The following is a 17,259-nucleotide window of genomic DNA, read 5'->3' on the forward strand; positions in this document are numbered from 1 at the left end:
TTCCCTCTTCCCAGATTACTCTAGCTTGTGTCAAATTAAGGAAAAACTAACCAGGATAAACAGATATATTGCCAAATTATTTTGGCAAATCTCAAAGTATTTTTGCTTTTAAAATCAGGAACAAGACCAGGATGTTAACGTTCTTCATTCTTGTTAAATATAGTTCTGGAAGTCTTAGCTAGAACAGTAAGGCAAACAAATAAAAAGAATACAGACAGGAAAATAAGTCAAAATGTTTTTATTTGCAGACCATATGATTTTATGCAAGACAATACTGACTTTGACAGAGAAGTAACAGAGCTGATAGGTACTTAACAAAGTGGAAAAGTACAAGGTTAACACTCAATAAAAAGAAGCAAAAGCGGTGGCCTTCCTAAATACCAGTTACACACACACCAAGAAAGGGACCTGGGAGACAGTCCCTTCACAACTGCCTACAAAATACCATGACATTAATTTAACAAAAAAAGTAAAAGACCTAGACAGGAAAAATGAAAACCCTCGACAGCAAATTTCAGGGAAACAGTATTGGACAGAAATACCCCTGCCTCGCTATGCCCTGCTGCGGTGACAAATACCCTGGACATAACTGAAGAGGGAATGGGTTCATTCTGGCTCAGAGTCCAAGGGCGATCCACCATAGAGGGGAAGTCAGAGCCCAAGTGCTGATGACACCACGTGTGCAGTCGGGCAGGAGCCTGATGAATGCTGGCGCTAGACTGCCTACCTCCTTTGTATGCAGACCAGGCCCAAGCCCAGGAAGTGGTGCCACATACTAGTATGGGTCTTTCTACCTCAATTAATTTAACACAACCCCTCATGTGCTTATGTGGAAGCTAAATAATCCCTCCCAGGTGTGCCTGGGTGCTTGTCTCTAAGTGAGTCCAGATTCTATTCAACTGAAAAGCAACGCTGACCATCACAGTCTCCCTTGTTCATGGGTTGGAATGACCACCACCATTGTAAAAATGGCTGTCTTGCCAAAGCAATCTAGAGATTCTCTGAAGTCCTCACCAGAATACCATTGCCACTCTTCACAGAAACAAATAAAAAATAATCTGGAAGTGCAAAAGACCTCAGAGAGCCAAAAAATATTAAGTAAACATTTTTTTTAAAAAAAAGTAGTGTGGAGATATCACCGTAGCTGACTTCAAGGCACATTACAGAGATACAGTAACGAAAATAAATGCATGGTACTAGCATGAAAGCCAACAGTTAGATCAATGTAATATAAGGTCTAAAAATAAAACAATGCAGCTACGGTCACCTGATTTTCACAGAAATTCTCCAAACATTAGTTAGAGAAAAGAAAGTCTCTTTAGCAAATGGTGTTAAAGAAAGGGAATATCTACACAGGAGAAGGAAACTAGACTTTATTTTCACCCTGCATAAAAACTCACTCCAAAAAGATCAAAGATCTTAACACAGGCCTAAAACTCTGAAACTGCGAGAGGAAAGAGTAGGAAAAATGCTTCAAGATTCAAGCATAGATAAGGCTTTTCTGAATAGGACTGAAGTTGCTCAGAAAACAGAATGAATACTCGACAGGCTGGATCTGATAAAATAGATCTGGGCCGCCAAGAGGATGGTGACTGAGTGGAGACCCTAGCTTCAGGACAGGAGAAAACCTCTGGCAAATACCTAATATCTAGAGTATACAAAGAACCAAAACCAAACATCAAAAAAATAAACAACCCAGTATTGGCATATTCATGTATTAGCTGTAACAGTGTGTGTGTGTGTGCGCGCGCGCGCACGTGAGCACGTGTGTGTGTATGTGTGCATGTGTGTGAGACTTATGTATTTCTGCATATCAGGTTACATCTGAACAGAAATAGTTTCACCTCTATAACCCCAGCTGGGTATCTTTCTATTTCTATTTTTTACCTAAATTTTCTAGGTAGAACTTAAAGTTTTATATGAATGGAAGTAGAAAACCCCACTTGCTATGTCTGTCATGTTCCTAGTCCGAGGAAAGGCTTCCAGTCTTTTCTCATTCTGAATGGAGTTTACCTTTAACTCCCAGAATGAAGCCCTACTTGATCGTAGAGCATAACTCTGTTAAATGCTCCACTAAACTACTCGCTACTCTTATTAGGAACTTTTGCAACAGTACTCACCGGGGATATCATATTTATTTCCTTATGATATCTTTTCCTGGTTTGGGTATTAAGAAGAATTCTGGCCTCATAGGATTTGTTTGGAACTATTCTTTCCTTTCCAATTTTTTCAGAATATTTTGAGGAGGTTGGAACTCAGCTGTCTTTTATTTTTAGTAGAGACTAATAAAGATATCTGGTCTTGAATTGCTTTTTAATGGGCAGATTTTTTTTCTATTACCAGCTTAATCTTTTCACCAGTCACAGATCTACTGAGCCTTGATTTATGTTTGAATCTCAGTAGCATGTGAATTACTGAAATTTTGTTTATTTCATGTAGGACATCTTGTTTCCTATACAGATTACCACAGACCTTCCCCGCAATCTTCATTTCTATAAAATGAGAAGTGGTGCCCTTTCCCTAACTTCTCATTAAGCCATTGAGCCCTCTTCCTTTTTAACATATCTAAAAATGCCTCAAGTTGGGTCTTCTCTAAGAAGCAAACTTTGATTTGTTGGCTTTTTCCTATTGTTTCTCTTTGCTCAATCTCTATTTTTTCTTTTCTTTGATAGCAGATGTTTATTTTGTTCATTGAGTTACTTAAATGTAAGGTTAGGTTCACTCACAGCTTTTCTCAATTAAAAGTTTTTCCCTTAGCATTGTTTTACTACACCTGATACATTTTGATGTGATATTAGGGTCTTTTAGTTCCCTTACAAATTCTTTGCCCCAATAGTCCTTGAAGAGTATGTTATTTCTACTGTATGCATAAATTCTGTGACTTTCTTGCTGTTACTAATTTCCAATTTTATTCCATCAAGATCTTAAGGGATATTTCATGTGTTTTTAATTTTAAATTTTATTAAGACTTATTTTAGATCACATTACTTATAACATATCTTGAATAATTATCCCCGTGTACTTGATAAAATTATAAATTATCTATTACTAGACTGCACAGCTTTGTGAAGGTCTGTTAGGCTTGTTTATGCTACAGTGCTGGTTAAGTACACTGTTTATTGTTGAGATGCTGGTCTACTGATATGCTCATTGTTGAAAGCAAAGCTTCAAATCCCCTTCTATTATTGTGGGGTCATTTATTTTCTCCTTCAGGAGAAACACATATTTAGGATACATATTCAGGAACTTGGACGTCTTGCTGAGAAATAGCTGTTCTCTTGGGTGTTGTGGACTGCATCTGCTCAGGGAAATAACCTCTACAGTCAGAAGAGCAAAGGCTTAAAATCTTCTGTGAAGACCCTTTTCCAGTTTCCTGAGATATGACTGCTTCTAAATGTCTTAATTTCTCTAAAAATCTCATCTTGGCTCCTCCTTATGGTAGATGACCCTTCCTATCTTAGAGTATCTCCATCACCAACAACTGGCCTTCAAGGATGGTTCTTGTCTGTGATTGGCTGGTTTTGTGAATCCTATTACAAAATTAGAGAAGGGATGGGGAGAGATGAGATGGGAGGGGAGAGGAGGAGAAGAGAGGAGAGGAACAAATTTCTAAACATTCCACCTGAGACTGCCCTTTCAAATTACCACAAGCAGGTCTCCATCTACTGGTGCCCTTTCTCTGGTAGTAAGAGACTTACCTTGCACTTCATGAAGTTCTTGTTTTTTAGCCTTTAACATGATCTCAAGATTTTTGGTGAGATTCTGGGTCAAATCAGGATCTCCAGAAATTGAGAAGGGTACAATGGTCTCCCTGTACTGCTCCAAATCCATCACCCTGGCAGGTTCTCGAGCCGTTGAGAAGCTTATGCCTCTCATCAGAAGATACATGAGACCCAGAAGTGCCAGCAACTGCAATAGCAGTAGTTTCCAGTTGCGCCAAGAGAACACTGCCCTTTTGAGGAGCATGGCTCGGAACTGCTGGGCGTAGAGAACCCACTACAAGAGAGAGAAGGCGGCATTACAGTGGTCACAGATTTTGATGGAAGTCATTAGCATAAATGTCTTCAGTTGTGTGGTGACAGAGGTACAGAAGGAAGAGTGGGGCTGGTAGACCAGATACTCCATCTTTTCTGAAGGCACCTAACTTCATTACTGTGGAAATCCCCAGAGGGGAATCACTGTCATTAATGTCACTGTTCACAGAACCTCTGCAGAACAACATACCCATTCTCTTACACCATTTTTCAGCATTACCTTTTGCATCAAGTTTCTATGGCTACCTTTTAATATCTGGTCTGCAGGATTGCAGAGCACCAGGAAACAGAAGAATAACTTAGTTTAAGATTACAATGTTCCCAGTATATTTTTACTTAACCTCTAAATTCAAAGCAATCCCCCATGGTTAATTAGAAAATGTACATAAATATATAATTTTGTCTACTTTTCAAGCTTTGAGGGCAATGTGTAGTTGAGTATGGGTTTGTTTTTCAGTTAAATAATGGAACCCTTTGCTCTAAATACATACCTCTTCAGAAAAGGTACTTGAGAGTCAAAGGAGAACATACTAAGCATACTGAAATTTTAAAATACAATTATTGTATTCTCCCCAACATATAGACATCACATAAGTCAGAGTGGGACAATATCCCTAGTCAACCAATGCGTTCTGAGTAGAAGAAACCACACTGGTGTTATCTTTGACCAGAAGTACGACAAAGTGTAGTGGGAGAACCCTTTGCTCCCATCATGGTCCCAAAAGGAAGAAGGCAACTTCTGCTTTTAGGATATTAGTCCATATGTGTGTGTGTGTGTGTGTGTGTTTCTAGAATGAGAAAAATAAAAAGTCTTTTAACACAGTGATCAGCCTTTCTGGACTGGCCTGAAAACTCAGACTTCACCCTCAAAAACTGAAGAAAAACAGGAGAGCAACAGAAATGCCCCATAGTTTATTTGTTTGCATACAAGGAAGAAAGAGAGAGAGCAGGAGAGGAGGTGGCATAGGGTGGCATCTCATGTCAGACATTACACAGTGCACATGACTATACTCTGCTCCCTGAAACAGCCTCATCCACATTAACTGAGCTTGATCAAAGACAACCATCCAGTAAATGACAGTGAGGAATCACAACTTTGACTCAAAATTCTAGACACTCATTGTATATAATACCCTATTTCACAAGCTCCCAAATCCCATGGGGAAAACATAAGAAGTGTTTCTAGGAAACTTGGACAGATATATCCATGGTCTAAGGATCTCTGCTGCATGCCCATGCAAAACTTTTTAAGGAAGATAAATCAGAAGAGCAACACAACAATGTCAGACAATGAGGCGGCAGTCCAGTGCTAACACGGGGGGCCTGAGGCACAGCAGCACTTGAGTGAAATGTCTTTCATATGTGAGGGCAGTGATTGTAATCATTTGTACCAGCATTCTTCAACTCTGAATGAACTAATACTGAAAACGGAAGTAATCCCTATGAGGAAGATCAGCTATGAAAGTAAAATCTGGGCTGGCAAGACGGCTTAGAGGCTAAACGTGCATGCTGCACCACCTGCTGACCTGGGCAGGAGCTCCAGAACCCACACGGTGGTGCAAGGACAGCACTGACTCCACATGTGGATGTGTACATGTGCACACCCCCACATAATGAGTAAACACAAGGAATAAAAACAATTCAAATAAATCAGTTTTGTCCCTTCACTATTTCATAACTGAGTAAGAAAATCAAGTAAATTTCTTTATAAGGTTTTCCCTATGTGGATGGGATTGCTCTAAGTACTCCAAAACTTTTCTGAATTCAGCCAATAAAATGAGATGTCATCTTTTATTCCTCCCAAACATACTAGCACTATATTCTTGGTGAATGTGCTCACCCCAGTATTGAATGAAGAATTAGAATATCTTCTTGGATAATTTTTTCTATCAAAATTTCTGGGTACATTCATATTCTGGTTGTCTTGACTTGTGCTTTTGTCCTCTGTGGAAGTTGAATGGGCAGCCTCAGTATTCAGATTCAAGTCTTCCAGATTACTGACCCTACAAACAAACATACACACACATACACACACACAAACACACACGTGTCAATATATATTAAGAAATAACTTTTAACTATAATATTGGTTCCCTAACTCCTGCCCTTCAAAGAGACATTTTTTAAATGACCGTTCTACACAACACTAACATTAATGATGGAAAACATGCTTTGGGTGTGGGTGTGGGGGGAACATTGAATCTCAGTGGTCAAGAGATTGTCCAGTATGTCTGAGACCTGGGGGTTTAATATCCAGCTTCCCAAAACTTCTGGTGAAAGGCTTTGTGTATGTCAGAAAAGCACTTGGCCACCAAACAACAGCCCCAGCTCCAAGGCACAAAATAAACAAAACATGAACAAAGTTCCAAGACCATGTATTGCTTGTTTTTAGAGTAAAATAGTTATTAAATGTTCTATATTTTACAAAATTATAGTGATAATTGCAGTTTTATTTTATATTTCTAATTCTATAGAAGTCTAATATATGTACAGATTACTTTATAAAGCAAATGAATATATGGTCAATATGCTCTCTTTGGTTGATGGTTTCTATGTGAGAAGTGTGTGTGTGTGTGTGTTAATATAAAGGAGAAATGCTATACAGAATAACAGAAACCACAGAATAAGGAAATATTAAGGGCTTCTGGGTCAAAATGGTGTTTTAGAAGCTGCCTCCACATGACAGATGAACAAGCAGAATTGTGAGACCAAAGACTATTCCAAAGACAGGGCGCTGGGAATCACAGAGAGCAAATGATGTCACCTAACATGGGGGCAAGGCACAGGTACTCACTTGAAAAAAACCTCATCCATGGTAGTCATGGAGACACCAAAGCCAATGATACCAAGCTCTTCTTGTCTTTCTTCTATTTCTGCGAAAAGTTCTGAAAACCTAAAAGATAAGAGAGACAGCATTTGTAAAACATACATACCCATGTACACAGGTGTGTGAACACATACATATGTGTATATCTGTTCTGGGCTGATTTCCCTCAGCTGTGTAAAGAGTGTGGTTAATGCATCACTGAAAAGCTTCTGGTGTTGATGGGTTTCCATGTCCCTGGCAAATCACAATGTGGGGAAACAGAAGAAAGATAGACCAGCAAGTGGTTACAGCAAACTGCTTCCTAGTTCCCTGATAAACCACCATTAGTTTCCTTTATATATTGACTTTCTGCTTTCCCTGCTATTTAGATTTAATTTACTTACTAAATGTCATGGCTTCTGTGAAACACTAAAGTGAACAGGATAAATATTTGTAAACTAATAAGAAGATATCTAAAACAGAAATAAAAATAATTAATCCCAAAAGTTAGAGACCAGATGGAAAGTGCCCTTCCCAAACCAGGGAAGTCTTCAGCAATCTTGAACACATGTGGCTGATGGTGCAAGACTAGGTTCTCTAAAATGTCTTAGACCCTCATTCTTTAAAATCCACTTACTCCAGGAAATCTTCCATTCTCGAAAGCCTCCGCTGTGCTTTAAGGACTGGCATGGCCACAGGACACAAAATCCATTGTGTAAACCTCAGACAAGTTTCTTATATTTTGAATCAAAGTTGGATACAAACTCCTTTCTCTCAACATCAGAAACAAGGGTAAGTTTTATACATTATTTAATGTATTTTTCAAGATAGCGATAAGTATGCATATGCTAGTGATAAGTATGCATATGCACACATTAACAAATGCACAGTGTAGCTTCAAGGTTGTACTAGAAATCCAGCAGTTAGAACTGGTTCATTCTGTGGAGAGATAGGATGAATTTTTAAACCCTTTAATTCAATTCATTCACTCATTGTAATGAAAAGCCTCTGGGTATGTAGATGTATTATTATCAACAATATTCCCAGTTTTTACATAGGTGATTTCAAAATAAAATACAATGCTAACAAAAGACTGTCTATACATATACATGTTAACTACCAAACTCAAAAATGGAAAAAGTCAGAAAAAAAACCACAAAAATTACAAATGTCATTTTTATTATTATCATTTTCTGGTCTTTTCACAGAAATAGCAAAGACTATTCAAAATTTCTCAGGGAAGCATAAAGATTCCAAATACTGAAAAAGATCTGAGCAAAAGACTCAGCTGGACACACAACATAACATAACTCCAAAATCTAATAGAAAACTGTAGTCACCAAAACAGACTATGACAGCCTGGAGGCCAGCAGAACAGGGCTCAAAAGGAATTCACAGAGTTGGCATGCACTATGACTTTTATCTGAGGGGGTTAGGGAAAAGGACACTCATGCACTCTTGATGGTTTCCTTCAGACTTTTTCTTAATTCTTCTTTTGCATTCTCTGCTCTTTATTTTCCTGATGATCTCTCTCACTCATTCTTGATGCTTTCCTTCAAACTCATACTTACTCTATTTTTATCCTTCCCCATACAGCTTATATATCCCAGGCAAAATCTTTCAAGCAATATAAAAATTACAATGTGGTTACATTCAATTTTTCAAGTAAATGATTACAACAAATACAAGTTTAAAAAAACGGTATGTATTCCATGTCCCTTACATGATTAAACATTTTACAGGTAAAAACAAATTATCCCAAGAACCCACATACATTCATATCCAAGCTACTTATTATAGATTGACAGTGTATCAAGCAAGGTGTTCCTTTACTGGCAGGCTGTTTTTTGCGGTTACAAAGAAAGGACCAGTCACTTTATTTCTTGTCTTGAGACGTGATTTTATAAGGAATCTTAAAGAAATCACAAGACTAAACTTTTATACATTAGAAACAATTAGCCTTAAATCTTTGGGCACAGGCCCACTCATCGATAGTTTTTCTGTCAGAAGGTTAAGGGCAGAAATGGGTCTAAGGAATTAATCATCACCTTTGGTCATCAGTAAATCCTAGCAAGAAAGGCATGCAGATCATGACGACTGGGCTGCTTTGTTCTTGCTCCCTGACCTTAACGATTCCTCATCCAACTCTGTGCCTTTCTAAAACTTCACATTATCTTGCTGCGTTTTTCACCTTCAAACTATTTGACAAAACATCTTAGTCTAAGTTATTTTCAAACTTTGTTTTGGTTATGATACACTCTGAAACCTGTGAACACATCTCCAAACATTAAGATCAGAAGAATTTAAACTAGCTGGGTTGCTGGGACTCAACTGTTCTTCTAAATCATTACCTAAGCCACAGTCTACACGGCTCCTCAGTGGAAACTCACGTGTTCTAGCTGCGGGACACTTCCTTGTTTTATTTTTTCTCATCAAAACTCTAAACTAGCATTATTATTATTGTCAATTAGGAAGAAATCATCTTCATAATAATCCACAGATAAAAATGCCCTGTAGAAGAGGATGTATCCATGAGATAAACACGCTGTGTTATGGCGGTGAAGATTTCCCACACCCATTCACACCATGCCACATACCAGAGACAGATAGCAACAGCAAACATGTAAAGGCACAGCAGAAGCAAAAGACATTCCGGGGTCTGTGGGGCAATATTATACAGTCCCCACATTGTATGGTGGCCAAACTCATAGGCCAGTTCATACCTGGCCACACAGAAGGTGGCCACACAGCCTTCCAGACGGGATGCCGCCATCCTAAAAGGATCAGGATATGCTAATGTTGTTCAGCTTCTTCTTTGTAATCTGGAGGATGCCTGGGATAGAGATGTTAATTCGGCCTACATGACAGAGCCCGAAGATAGGAAGACGTGACAAAATGGGCATAGAATAGGTGTGGACGTGACCTCAGACATCCGCCTAGTTACCCAGGAAACAGAATGCTAATGAATTTCCCCTCAGTTTATGTTTTGGTATAAAGGCTGTTTGGAGAATAAACACGAGGAATTTTCAGGATGTGAACTCAGGATTTCATGATGGATCACTGAGAATCTCCCTCCCGATAAAGCCATGTGAGTTGTCTCAATCATTCCCACACCTCCCCTCTGGTCCAGAGAAATAATTTATGGTCCGGGCTGGCACCAGACCACGACAGGGGTCTGCAGTCTCGGGGTCTTTCCTATCCTAGATTTGCCTACCAGGATTCGCTTGGTAGGCTGACACCCCGAAGTCAATTGCCACCTGCTGCTCCTCTGACATGTCCACCAGCAACAGACACTGAGCCATGTGACAGGAGCAAACCCACACAGCTCACAGGCGATACTTAACAGTGCCCCACAAAGACAAAAACGGTGCCAGGAAAGCAGTTACTCACACGCAGAAGAATTAAATCGAACCTTATCTTATATTGTATGGAATATAATCAGCCTACAATGACAATAAGGGCTGAATAATAAGATTTCCTTTCAAAAACCAAAAATCACCCCAAATGGATTAAATGGAACATGAAATCTGAAAACTGTAAAACCAGCAGAAGGAAACAGAGTAGGGCATCGATGATGCTGATCTGAACACGTATTTCTCCTTACCTAAAATTCAAAAGCATAGCCAATGAGATCACTTATAAAAAAAAGAGGGATTACATCTAGCTAACAACTTTCTAAATTAATGCAAGAATGGAGTGAAAGACCCGGATAAATCCAGACCCCTCTAGCAGGAAGAAAAGAGCCAAAAACCTAGGCTAGCTGGTTCAGTGACTCTGTTCCAGGAACTGGCTGACCACAAAGTCAGATTATAATCTTGAGAACAAGCTTGGGAAATGGGGAGTTACCCCCTTGTGATGATCACTGGGATTTTCGCAATTTTCCAATGACGCCCTCCCTACCCACTTTGGGTTGTGGTTTCTTACCCTAAATACCCCTTCTCCCAGCTACTCGGGGTCGAACTCCTCTACCCCTGCATGGGAAATGAGTTTCAGCCCCAGCATGCTGGTTCCTGTCAATAAACCTCATGTGATTTCGGCAAGGGCGGTCTCTTGTGAGTTCCTGGGGGTCATGTTATCCCGAGACTTGAGTGAGAGTCTTCTCACTCCAGGGGTCTTTCAGAAGAGACAGCTCATATTTTGGGGTAAATATTTGAAGTAGAAGGAACTCAGTTATGAAGGAAACAAACAATCCAATCAAAGTGGAACTCACAGATACTTCTCAAAGGAAGATTTGCAAATTTTTAACATAACCAAAACCCAAGGAAATAAAAATTAAAAACACAGTAAATATCAGACCTGTTAGAACAGCTATTAAGAGAGACAAAGTATATTCTGGAGACATTAGGGTGATGGTGACTCTTAACCATTTGTCCTTGGTACAGTAGTACTCACAGGGAAGATCCCAGAAAACTAAAAGTAAAATGTTGTATGATCCAGCCACTGCCTCCTGGTTATAGAGCTAAATAAACAGATCAGCGTCTCCAAATGCCTTCGTTTATCACAACATAACTCAGAGTATCTGAGATACAGGAGAGACATGGTTAAAAAATGCCTTACACTGTGTAAGTGCACAGTGCAGCACCATGCGGCCTTTAAGATAAGAAGAGGCTCATTATCCATTTCAGCCCACATATGTCTAGGAGACACTATCATCCGTGAAAACACGCAGACACAGAAAGGCAAATGGCACATGATTTCCTGTATATAAAGGTCTACAACTTAGGACTCACAGAAGTAGAAAGCACACTGGAGGTATCAGAGCCTCGTGGGGGTGGGGTGGGGATGAGGCTGTTGATCAAAAAGTACAAACTCCCAGTTAGATGGGAGCAATACGCATCACTGATCCTAGCACAGAATGGCAGTTATAAATTTCATGTGTTGTACACCTTTACATTCTTTTTCTGCAAAAATAAGCATATGAGGTAATGCATTTATTATTTGATCATTCTGTAACATAAGCATTTATCAAAGCTTCACAATGTACCTTAGACATTATATATTATACATATAAATTATATATTATATGTGTGTACTGAAAATCATAAGAAAACATTAAGAACCCCCCCTTCTTTTTTATTTTTTTTGGCTTTTTCTGAGACAGGGTTTCCCTGTGTAACAGTCCTAGCTGTCCTGGAACTAGCTCTTGTAGACAAGGCTGGCCTTGAACTCCCAGGGATTCGCCTGCCTCTGCTTCCTGAGTGTAGGGATTAAAGGTGTGCACCACCACTGCCCAGCCAAGCAACCTTTTTATAGAGCAATATAAATTTACTTGTCTCTACTCAGCAAGAAGAAGAAACATCATTATAGTGTCCTATCTTATCATTAATTTATCCCAGTTTCAATGCTTGCCCATAAAGATCTATGGACACTACCTTTGTGGCTTCCTTCTGTATAATTAGTGAAAACTTAGAAAGCAAATGCTCTTACTAGTATGTCTCGAAAGGCAAGTAGCAAGGATCTATTTGCCAAGTCTGAGGAAGCCGAGAAAGGTCACTGCAGTTTCTGATGACCCGATGGTCGCTGTGCGGCCTTTTGGGACCCTTACCTGTGTGTGTACTCCTTTGGCAGGGTAAATGACAATTCAGCTGCGACATGCATCTCCATCTCAGCAGTTGGGATGTAATTCTTAATCAACTCAGAGACTTTTTCAACATCACATTCAAGAGTCTTCACCATGACTAGGTGATATCCCACACCTGAAAGTTTCCATTTGGATGATCAAACACAGGGCCGTAATGCCTTGACAAGCACGTGCTCTACCACTGAGCTATATCTCCAACACTCTTTTTATTCTGTAAATTGTACTTAGTTATGTGTGAAGTGTATGGGGCTATGGGATGTTGTGTGTGAACATATGGAGATATTGCAGGTGTCTTCGTCAATTGGGCCTCCATATTCTTATTTTTTTGAAAAAGGATCTCTCACTGAACCTAGAAGTCCCCAGTTTGGCTAGACTGCCTGGTCAGAAAGGTGCAGCGATCCTCCTGTCTCCCTCCATCCTCCCATCACTGCAGTCACAGGGGCAGACCATCATGCCCTGCCTTTTACTGGAGACCCCAACTCAGATCCTCATGCTTGCGTGGCACCAACTCTACCCACTGAACAGCTCCCTAGGTCCTCTGCACTTCTAGAGACAACATCCCCCTAAATTGCCAAGGCTGGATTAGAATTCATTCTGTAGCCCAGGTAGTCCTTCAACTCACAATTCTCCTGCCTCGGCCTCTTGGATTGCTAGAATTACAGGTCTATATCACTAGGTCTGGAAATAATTTAGTCTTACTAATCAGACTGCATACTCACTATTGATGTGATGTAGGCTATTTGATCCTACTTTTCATCTATTTCCTGTCCATTAAGTTCTGACTGATGTGGTGCTGCATTTGAGGAATAGTTTGTGAACATTAACTAGAAAGGGTTTAGCTCACACAGCGGGGATTTGGTACCAATGTGCAAATGAGAGAACAATGTCAAATATCAGTGTGGTCATTGACTTTCTTCCCTATAAGCATCCATCAATCAATGTATTAATCTGTGTCCCTATGACAAATTATCAGTTATTATCAGCCATGTGAAAGAAATAAATATGATTATGTTCATTGGTTCAATAAGGAGCATCTTCCAAGTCAGAATATGCTTATTGGGTCAGAATGGAAAAAAATTGAATAGATAGGTGATGTATGAGTTATATCCAGAAACGAGGACCAAAATACTTTATATCTAATGCAATAGAACTTAGGTCTTTTTAGAGAAAACAAAAAAAGAATGAAATTGACGTTGGAAATGTTTTTTGAGACAGGGTCTCCCTATGTAGAGCTTCCAACTCATCGTTCTATCCTGCCTCAGCCTACCATGCATCCAGTCACAGGCACACACCAACATGCCTAGCTAAGAGGACGTCACTACAGCACCAGTATCCAAAGAATCAAATAGACGGACCATATAATTTCTTCAGGAAAAGTGAAGAGCCACAGCACTTCAGGGTTCCCATGACTAGGATGGCAATGCGGTCACCAAGCACATCAGCTTCGTCCATGTGGTGTGTGGTCAGCAAGATGGTACGGTTCTCTTTATATTGCTGAAGTAAGTCCCAGGTGGCCCTCCTTGAGACTGGATCCATGCCAGATGTTGGCTCATCGAGTATCACCACCTAGAGACAAGGATAAGTAACCGTGGCTCTATTTACTGTGTGCTTGCTGGATGTGGGATAACCTACTGTACATAGGGGGCATATTTAAGCAAAGATACAGACTCTAGCCTACCCTAGGATGGAGATCTGATAAATTATGGACTGTCATACCTATGACCACGTTATGTCAGCTACATTAATAATAGGAAGCCCCTCTTCTTACATTTGGGAGAGCTGAATTTTGTGCCTGCTTTTGTGTTTGAATCTGGAGGAGTAAAGACCTATTTTATTTTATTTCTTACTATGTGTGTTTACATGTGTGGATATCAGAGACTGATGTCCAATGTCTTCTTTAATCACTCTGCATCTTTTCTTTTGAGACAGGGTCTCACATTGAAGCCAGAAGCCACCGATGAGCTGGGCTGGTTGGACAGCAAGCTCTGGGGATCTGCTTGTCTCCATGACATAATCTCTGCTTTAAGATTATAGATATCCACAAGCATGCCTGGCTCTTACCTGGGTGCTGGGGATCTGGAGGCAGGTCTCCACATGCTCCACAGGAACTTTGGAACCATCTTGCCAGCCCCACAGGAACCCGTTCTAACTGTTATTTACCTTGGTGTCCCCTATAAGAGCTATGATGATTGAGAGTTTGCGCTTCATCCCTCCACTCAGATTCTTGGACATTGTATTACTTTTATGCAGCAGGCCAAAAGCAGTGAGCATCCTACGAATTTCTCCGGTTCTTTTATTTGAAGGCATTCCTTTTATCTATAAAGAAGAATCAACGTTTATATAGTGGTTTTAACTTTGTGCTTAGAACATTCTTACATTAGGGCTTTAACAGAGCTGCCTGCATACACTCGCCCTTCTTGTTGCCTGCAGCAGGAACTTTTGATGAAGGCAGAGCTGCAGGTCCTTGCTCACACTGCCCAGAGGATGTGAAGAGTGCAGAATAAAAAGTGCTCACCACACAGTAGAAATCAAGGTGTTCTGACACAGTCAGCATCGGGAACAACAGGTCATCCTGGGGACACAAGCCCAAGCTTTTCCTAACTTCAACCATGTCCGTTGAGATGTCATATCCACCAATGTAGACCTTTCCTCTGGTAGGAAGATACAAACCTGCAATTAAGCAAAGACATGGCAGGGCTTAGCGTCAGCAAGGGCGCATGACATGCTGCTCCCTAGAGCCGAGCCTACAGAGTCTATGGATCATGCAAAAGCAATAATGTCTCCCACAGAGATACACAGTTGTCAATGGCCATGATCTGACAATGATGGAGAAAGAAATTACTTTTCCTTTTTGTTTAATTTCTATATCTTTATTGAAAATAGTTTGGTTTTGGAATTAAGATGTAATTACAGCATTTTCTCCCTTTCCCCAACCCCTCCCATTTACCTCCCTTTACTCTCAATTTTGTGACCTCTTTTTTAATTGCTGATAAGTAGGTATATATGTATTTCAGAATATGTAAATACAACCTTCCTAGTCTATATAATGTATAGCCAATTAGGAGGTTCTTCCCTGAGGGCTCTCTCTCTCTCTCTCTCTCTCTCTCTCTCTCTCTCTCTCTCTCTATCTCCCTCCCCCCCCCTCCATCCCTTAGTTGCCTGAAGTTCTCTGTGGATGGTTGGGGCCCTGTGAGATTCCCCTTCCACATTAGGATGTCTACTAGTATCCTCCTTGCTTGGGTCGTCTTTGGGAAGTCATGTCATTGAGATTTTATGGGTGTAGCTTCCATGACATTTCTAGGAGACACAATTCAGAGTAGACTTCCTATCCCTCTGGCTCTTACAATCTTTCTACACCTTCTTCCTTGATGCTCCCTGAGCCTTAGGTGCAGGAGGTGTGTTGTAGATGTATCAGCTGAGCTAGGCACCACACACTTGTTTTCTGAATTTTGGTCAGTTGTAATTTTCTGCAATGGTCTCCATCTATTGAAGTTTCTTGATAAGGGAAGAGGTCTACCTGAATCTGTAGTTATAAGGGTAAATATTTATAGTATAGTCAGGGATAATAAAGGTTTAGTAAAGCTGTGGTGTAACTGCCCTCCAAGATCCACCACCTCACTAGCCCTGGGTAGTTGACCAGATTCCAGTAGCAGGCATACCATCCTTCTTGTTGAGCAGGCCTTAAGTCCAATTAGTGAGCTGTGGTTACTGCTGAGGCATACATGCCACTACTGCACCCTTAGGTTACCTTGCCATGTGGGTCTTTGCTGTACAGAGTTGCCACAGTTAGACAGGGCTGTTGATTGCTTTGCCCTGTGGAAGGTTGCATGGCACCTTCTGTTACCATGATAGCTGGTCCTCAGGGAAGATGCTTTCAGGGGAGATCCAGGTCAGATCCGCAGAATCCTATGTCTGAAGTATATGGTATCATCAGGAATAGAGATTTACCTTTAAGCCCTAGGATGAAGACCAATGGCAACAGCAATGGCCTATGGTGTTTAGGGAGTCTCTTAGATTTGCCCAAACAATCTGGAAAGGGGCTTCTCATATCTGGTATTGGGGTTTCTGTCACACAGTCTATGGCTCTTGTGGGGAGCACTGTCAGCCCAGATAGGAAATTTTTATTTAAACTATATATGTATACCTTTAGACTTGTATGTATTATACGTAATTTTAAGTAAATAGAAACAATACGATTCTTTGTGGGGTTGTTTTCAGACATGTTCGCTGTTAGTTGGCACTCTTCCTCTCCTCCTGTACTGATCTCATCTCACCTCCATTTTCATTTCTCCCTTCAAATCACTTGCACGCTGATATTCTCCTCTCTGTCGCCACTCCCGCAGTGCCCCTTCTGCTTCCCTGGTACCTGCAGTTACTCCAGGGTATTTACCCACACCTGAAGATTTGGAGCTAGGAGCCGCAGATGAGAGACATCCCTCCACAGTTGTCTTTCTGGGTCTCTGTTACCTCACTCAGTGCAATGTTCATGATTTCAGGGTTTTTTGTTGTTGCTGTTTTTACAGCTGAGTAGTATTGCATCGTGTATAGGTACCGGATTTTCATTATCCATTCATCAGTTGAAGGATATTTAGGTTGTTCCTATTTCCTAGCTATTGCAGCAATAAACATGACTGTGTAACTATTTCTGGAGTAGAATATAGAGTCCTTGGGGGCATATACCAAGGGGTTAAATAACTGGGCCAGACATTGCATTCATGTTTAGCCTTTGGAGAATTCTCTGATTTCTATAGGGCCCGAAGCAATTTGCAATATCCAATGAGCAGACTAGTTAGAAGACTAATTGGAGATTAGTCTTCTTTCAAATGTTTAGCTGGAAA

General features: G+C 40.4%; 1 protein-coding gene across 2 annotated transcripts in view; it reads right to left on the bottom strand.

The window, feature by feature from the left end:
* Positions 1–17,259, bottom strand: part of LOC126502371 (phospholipid-transporting ATPase ABCA3-like) — a 91,353-nt gene that overhangs the window by 27,452 nt on the left and 46,642 nt on the right. For both annotated transcript variants that reach the window (XM_050143317.1, XM_050143316.1), the window contains 7 exons: positions 14,937–15,091; positions 14,582–14,737; positions 13,777–13,987; positions 12,386–12,536; positions 6,829–6,927; positions 5,875–6,037; positions 3,699–3,996 (listed from right to left, as the gene is read on the bottom strand). In XM_050143317.1, the coding sequence (XP_049999274.1) occupies positions 3,699–3,996; positions 5,875–6,037; positions 6,829–6,927; positions 12,386–12,536; positions 13,777–13,987; positions 14,582–14,737; positions 14,937–15,091 (1,233 nt within the window). The remainder of the gene's footprint in view (positions 1–3,698; positions 3,997–5,874; positions 6,038–6,828; positions 6,928–12,385; positions 12,537–13,776; positions 13,988–14,581; positions 14,738–14,936; positions 15,092–17,259) is intronic.

Source organism: Alexandromys fortis, unplaced genomic scaffold (genome assembly GCF_014885135.2).
Source record: "Alexandromys fortis isolate MF-2015 unplaced genomic scaffold, M_Fortis_MF-2015_v1.1 scaffold_45, whole genome shotgun sequence".
Lineage (NCBI taxonomy): Eukaryota > Metazoa > Chordata > Mammalia > Rodentia > Cricetidae > Alexandromys > Alexandromys fortis.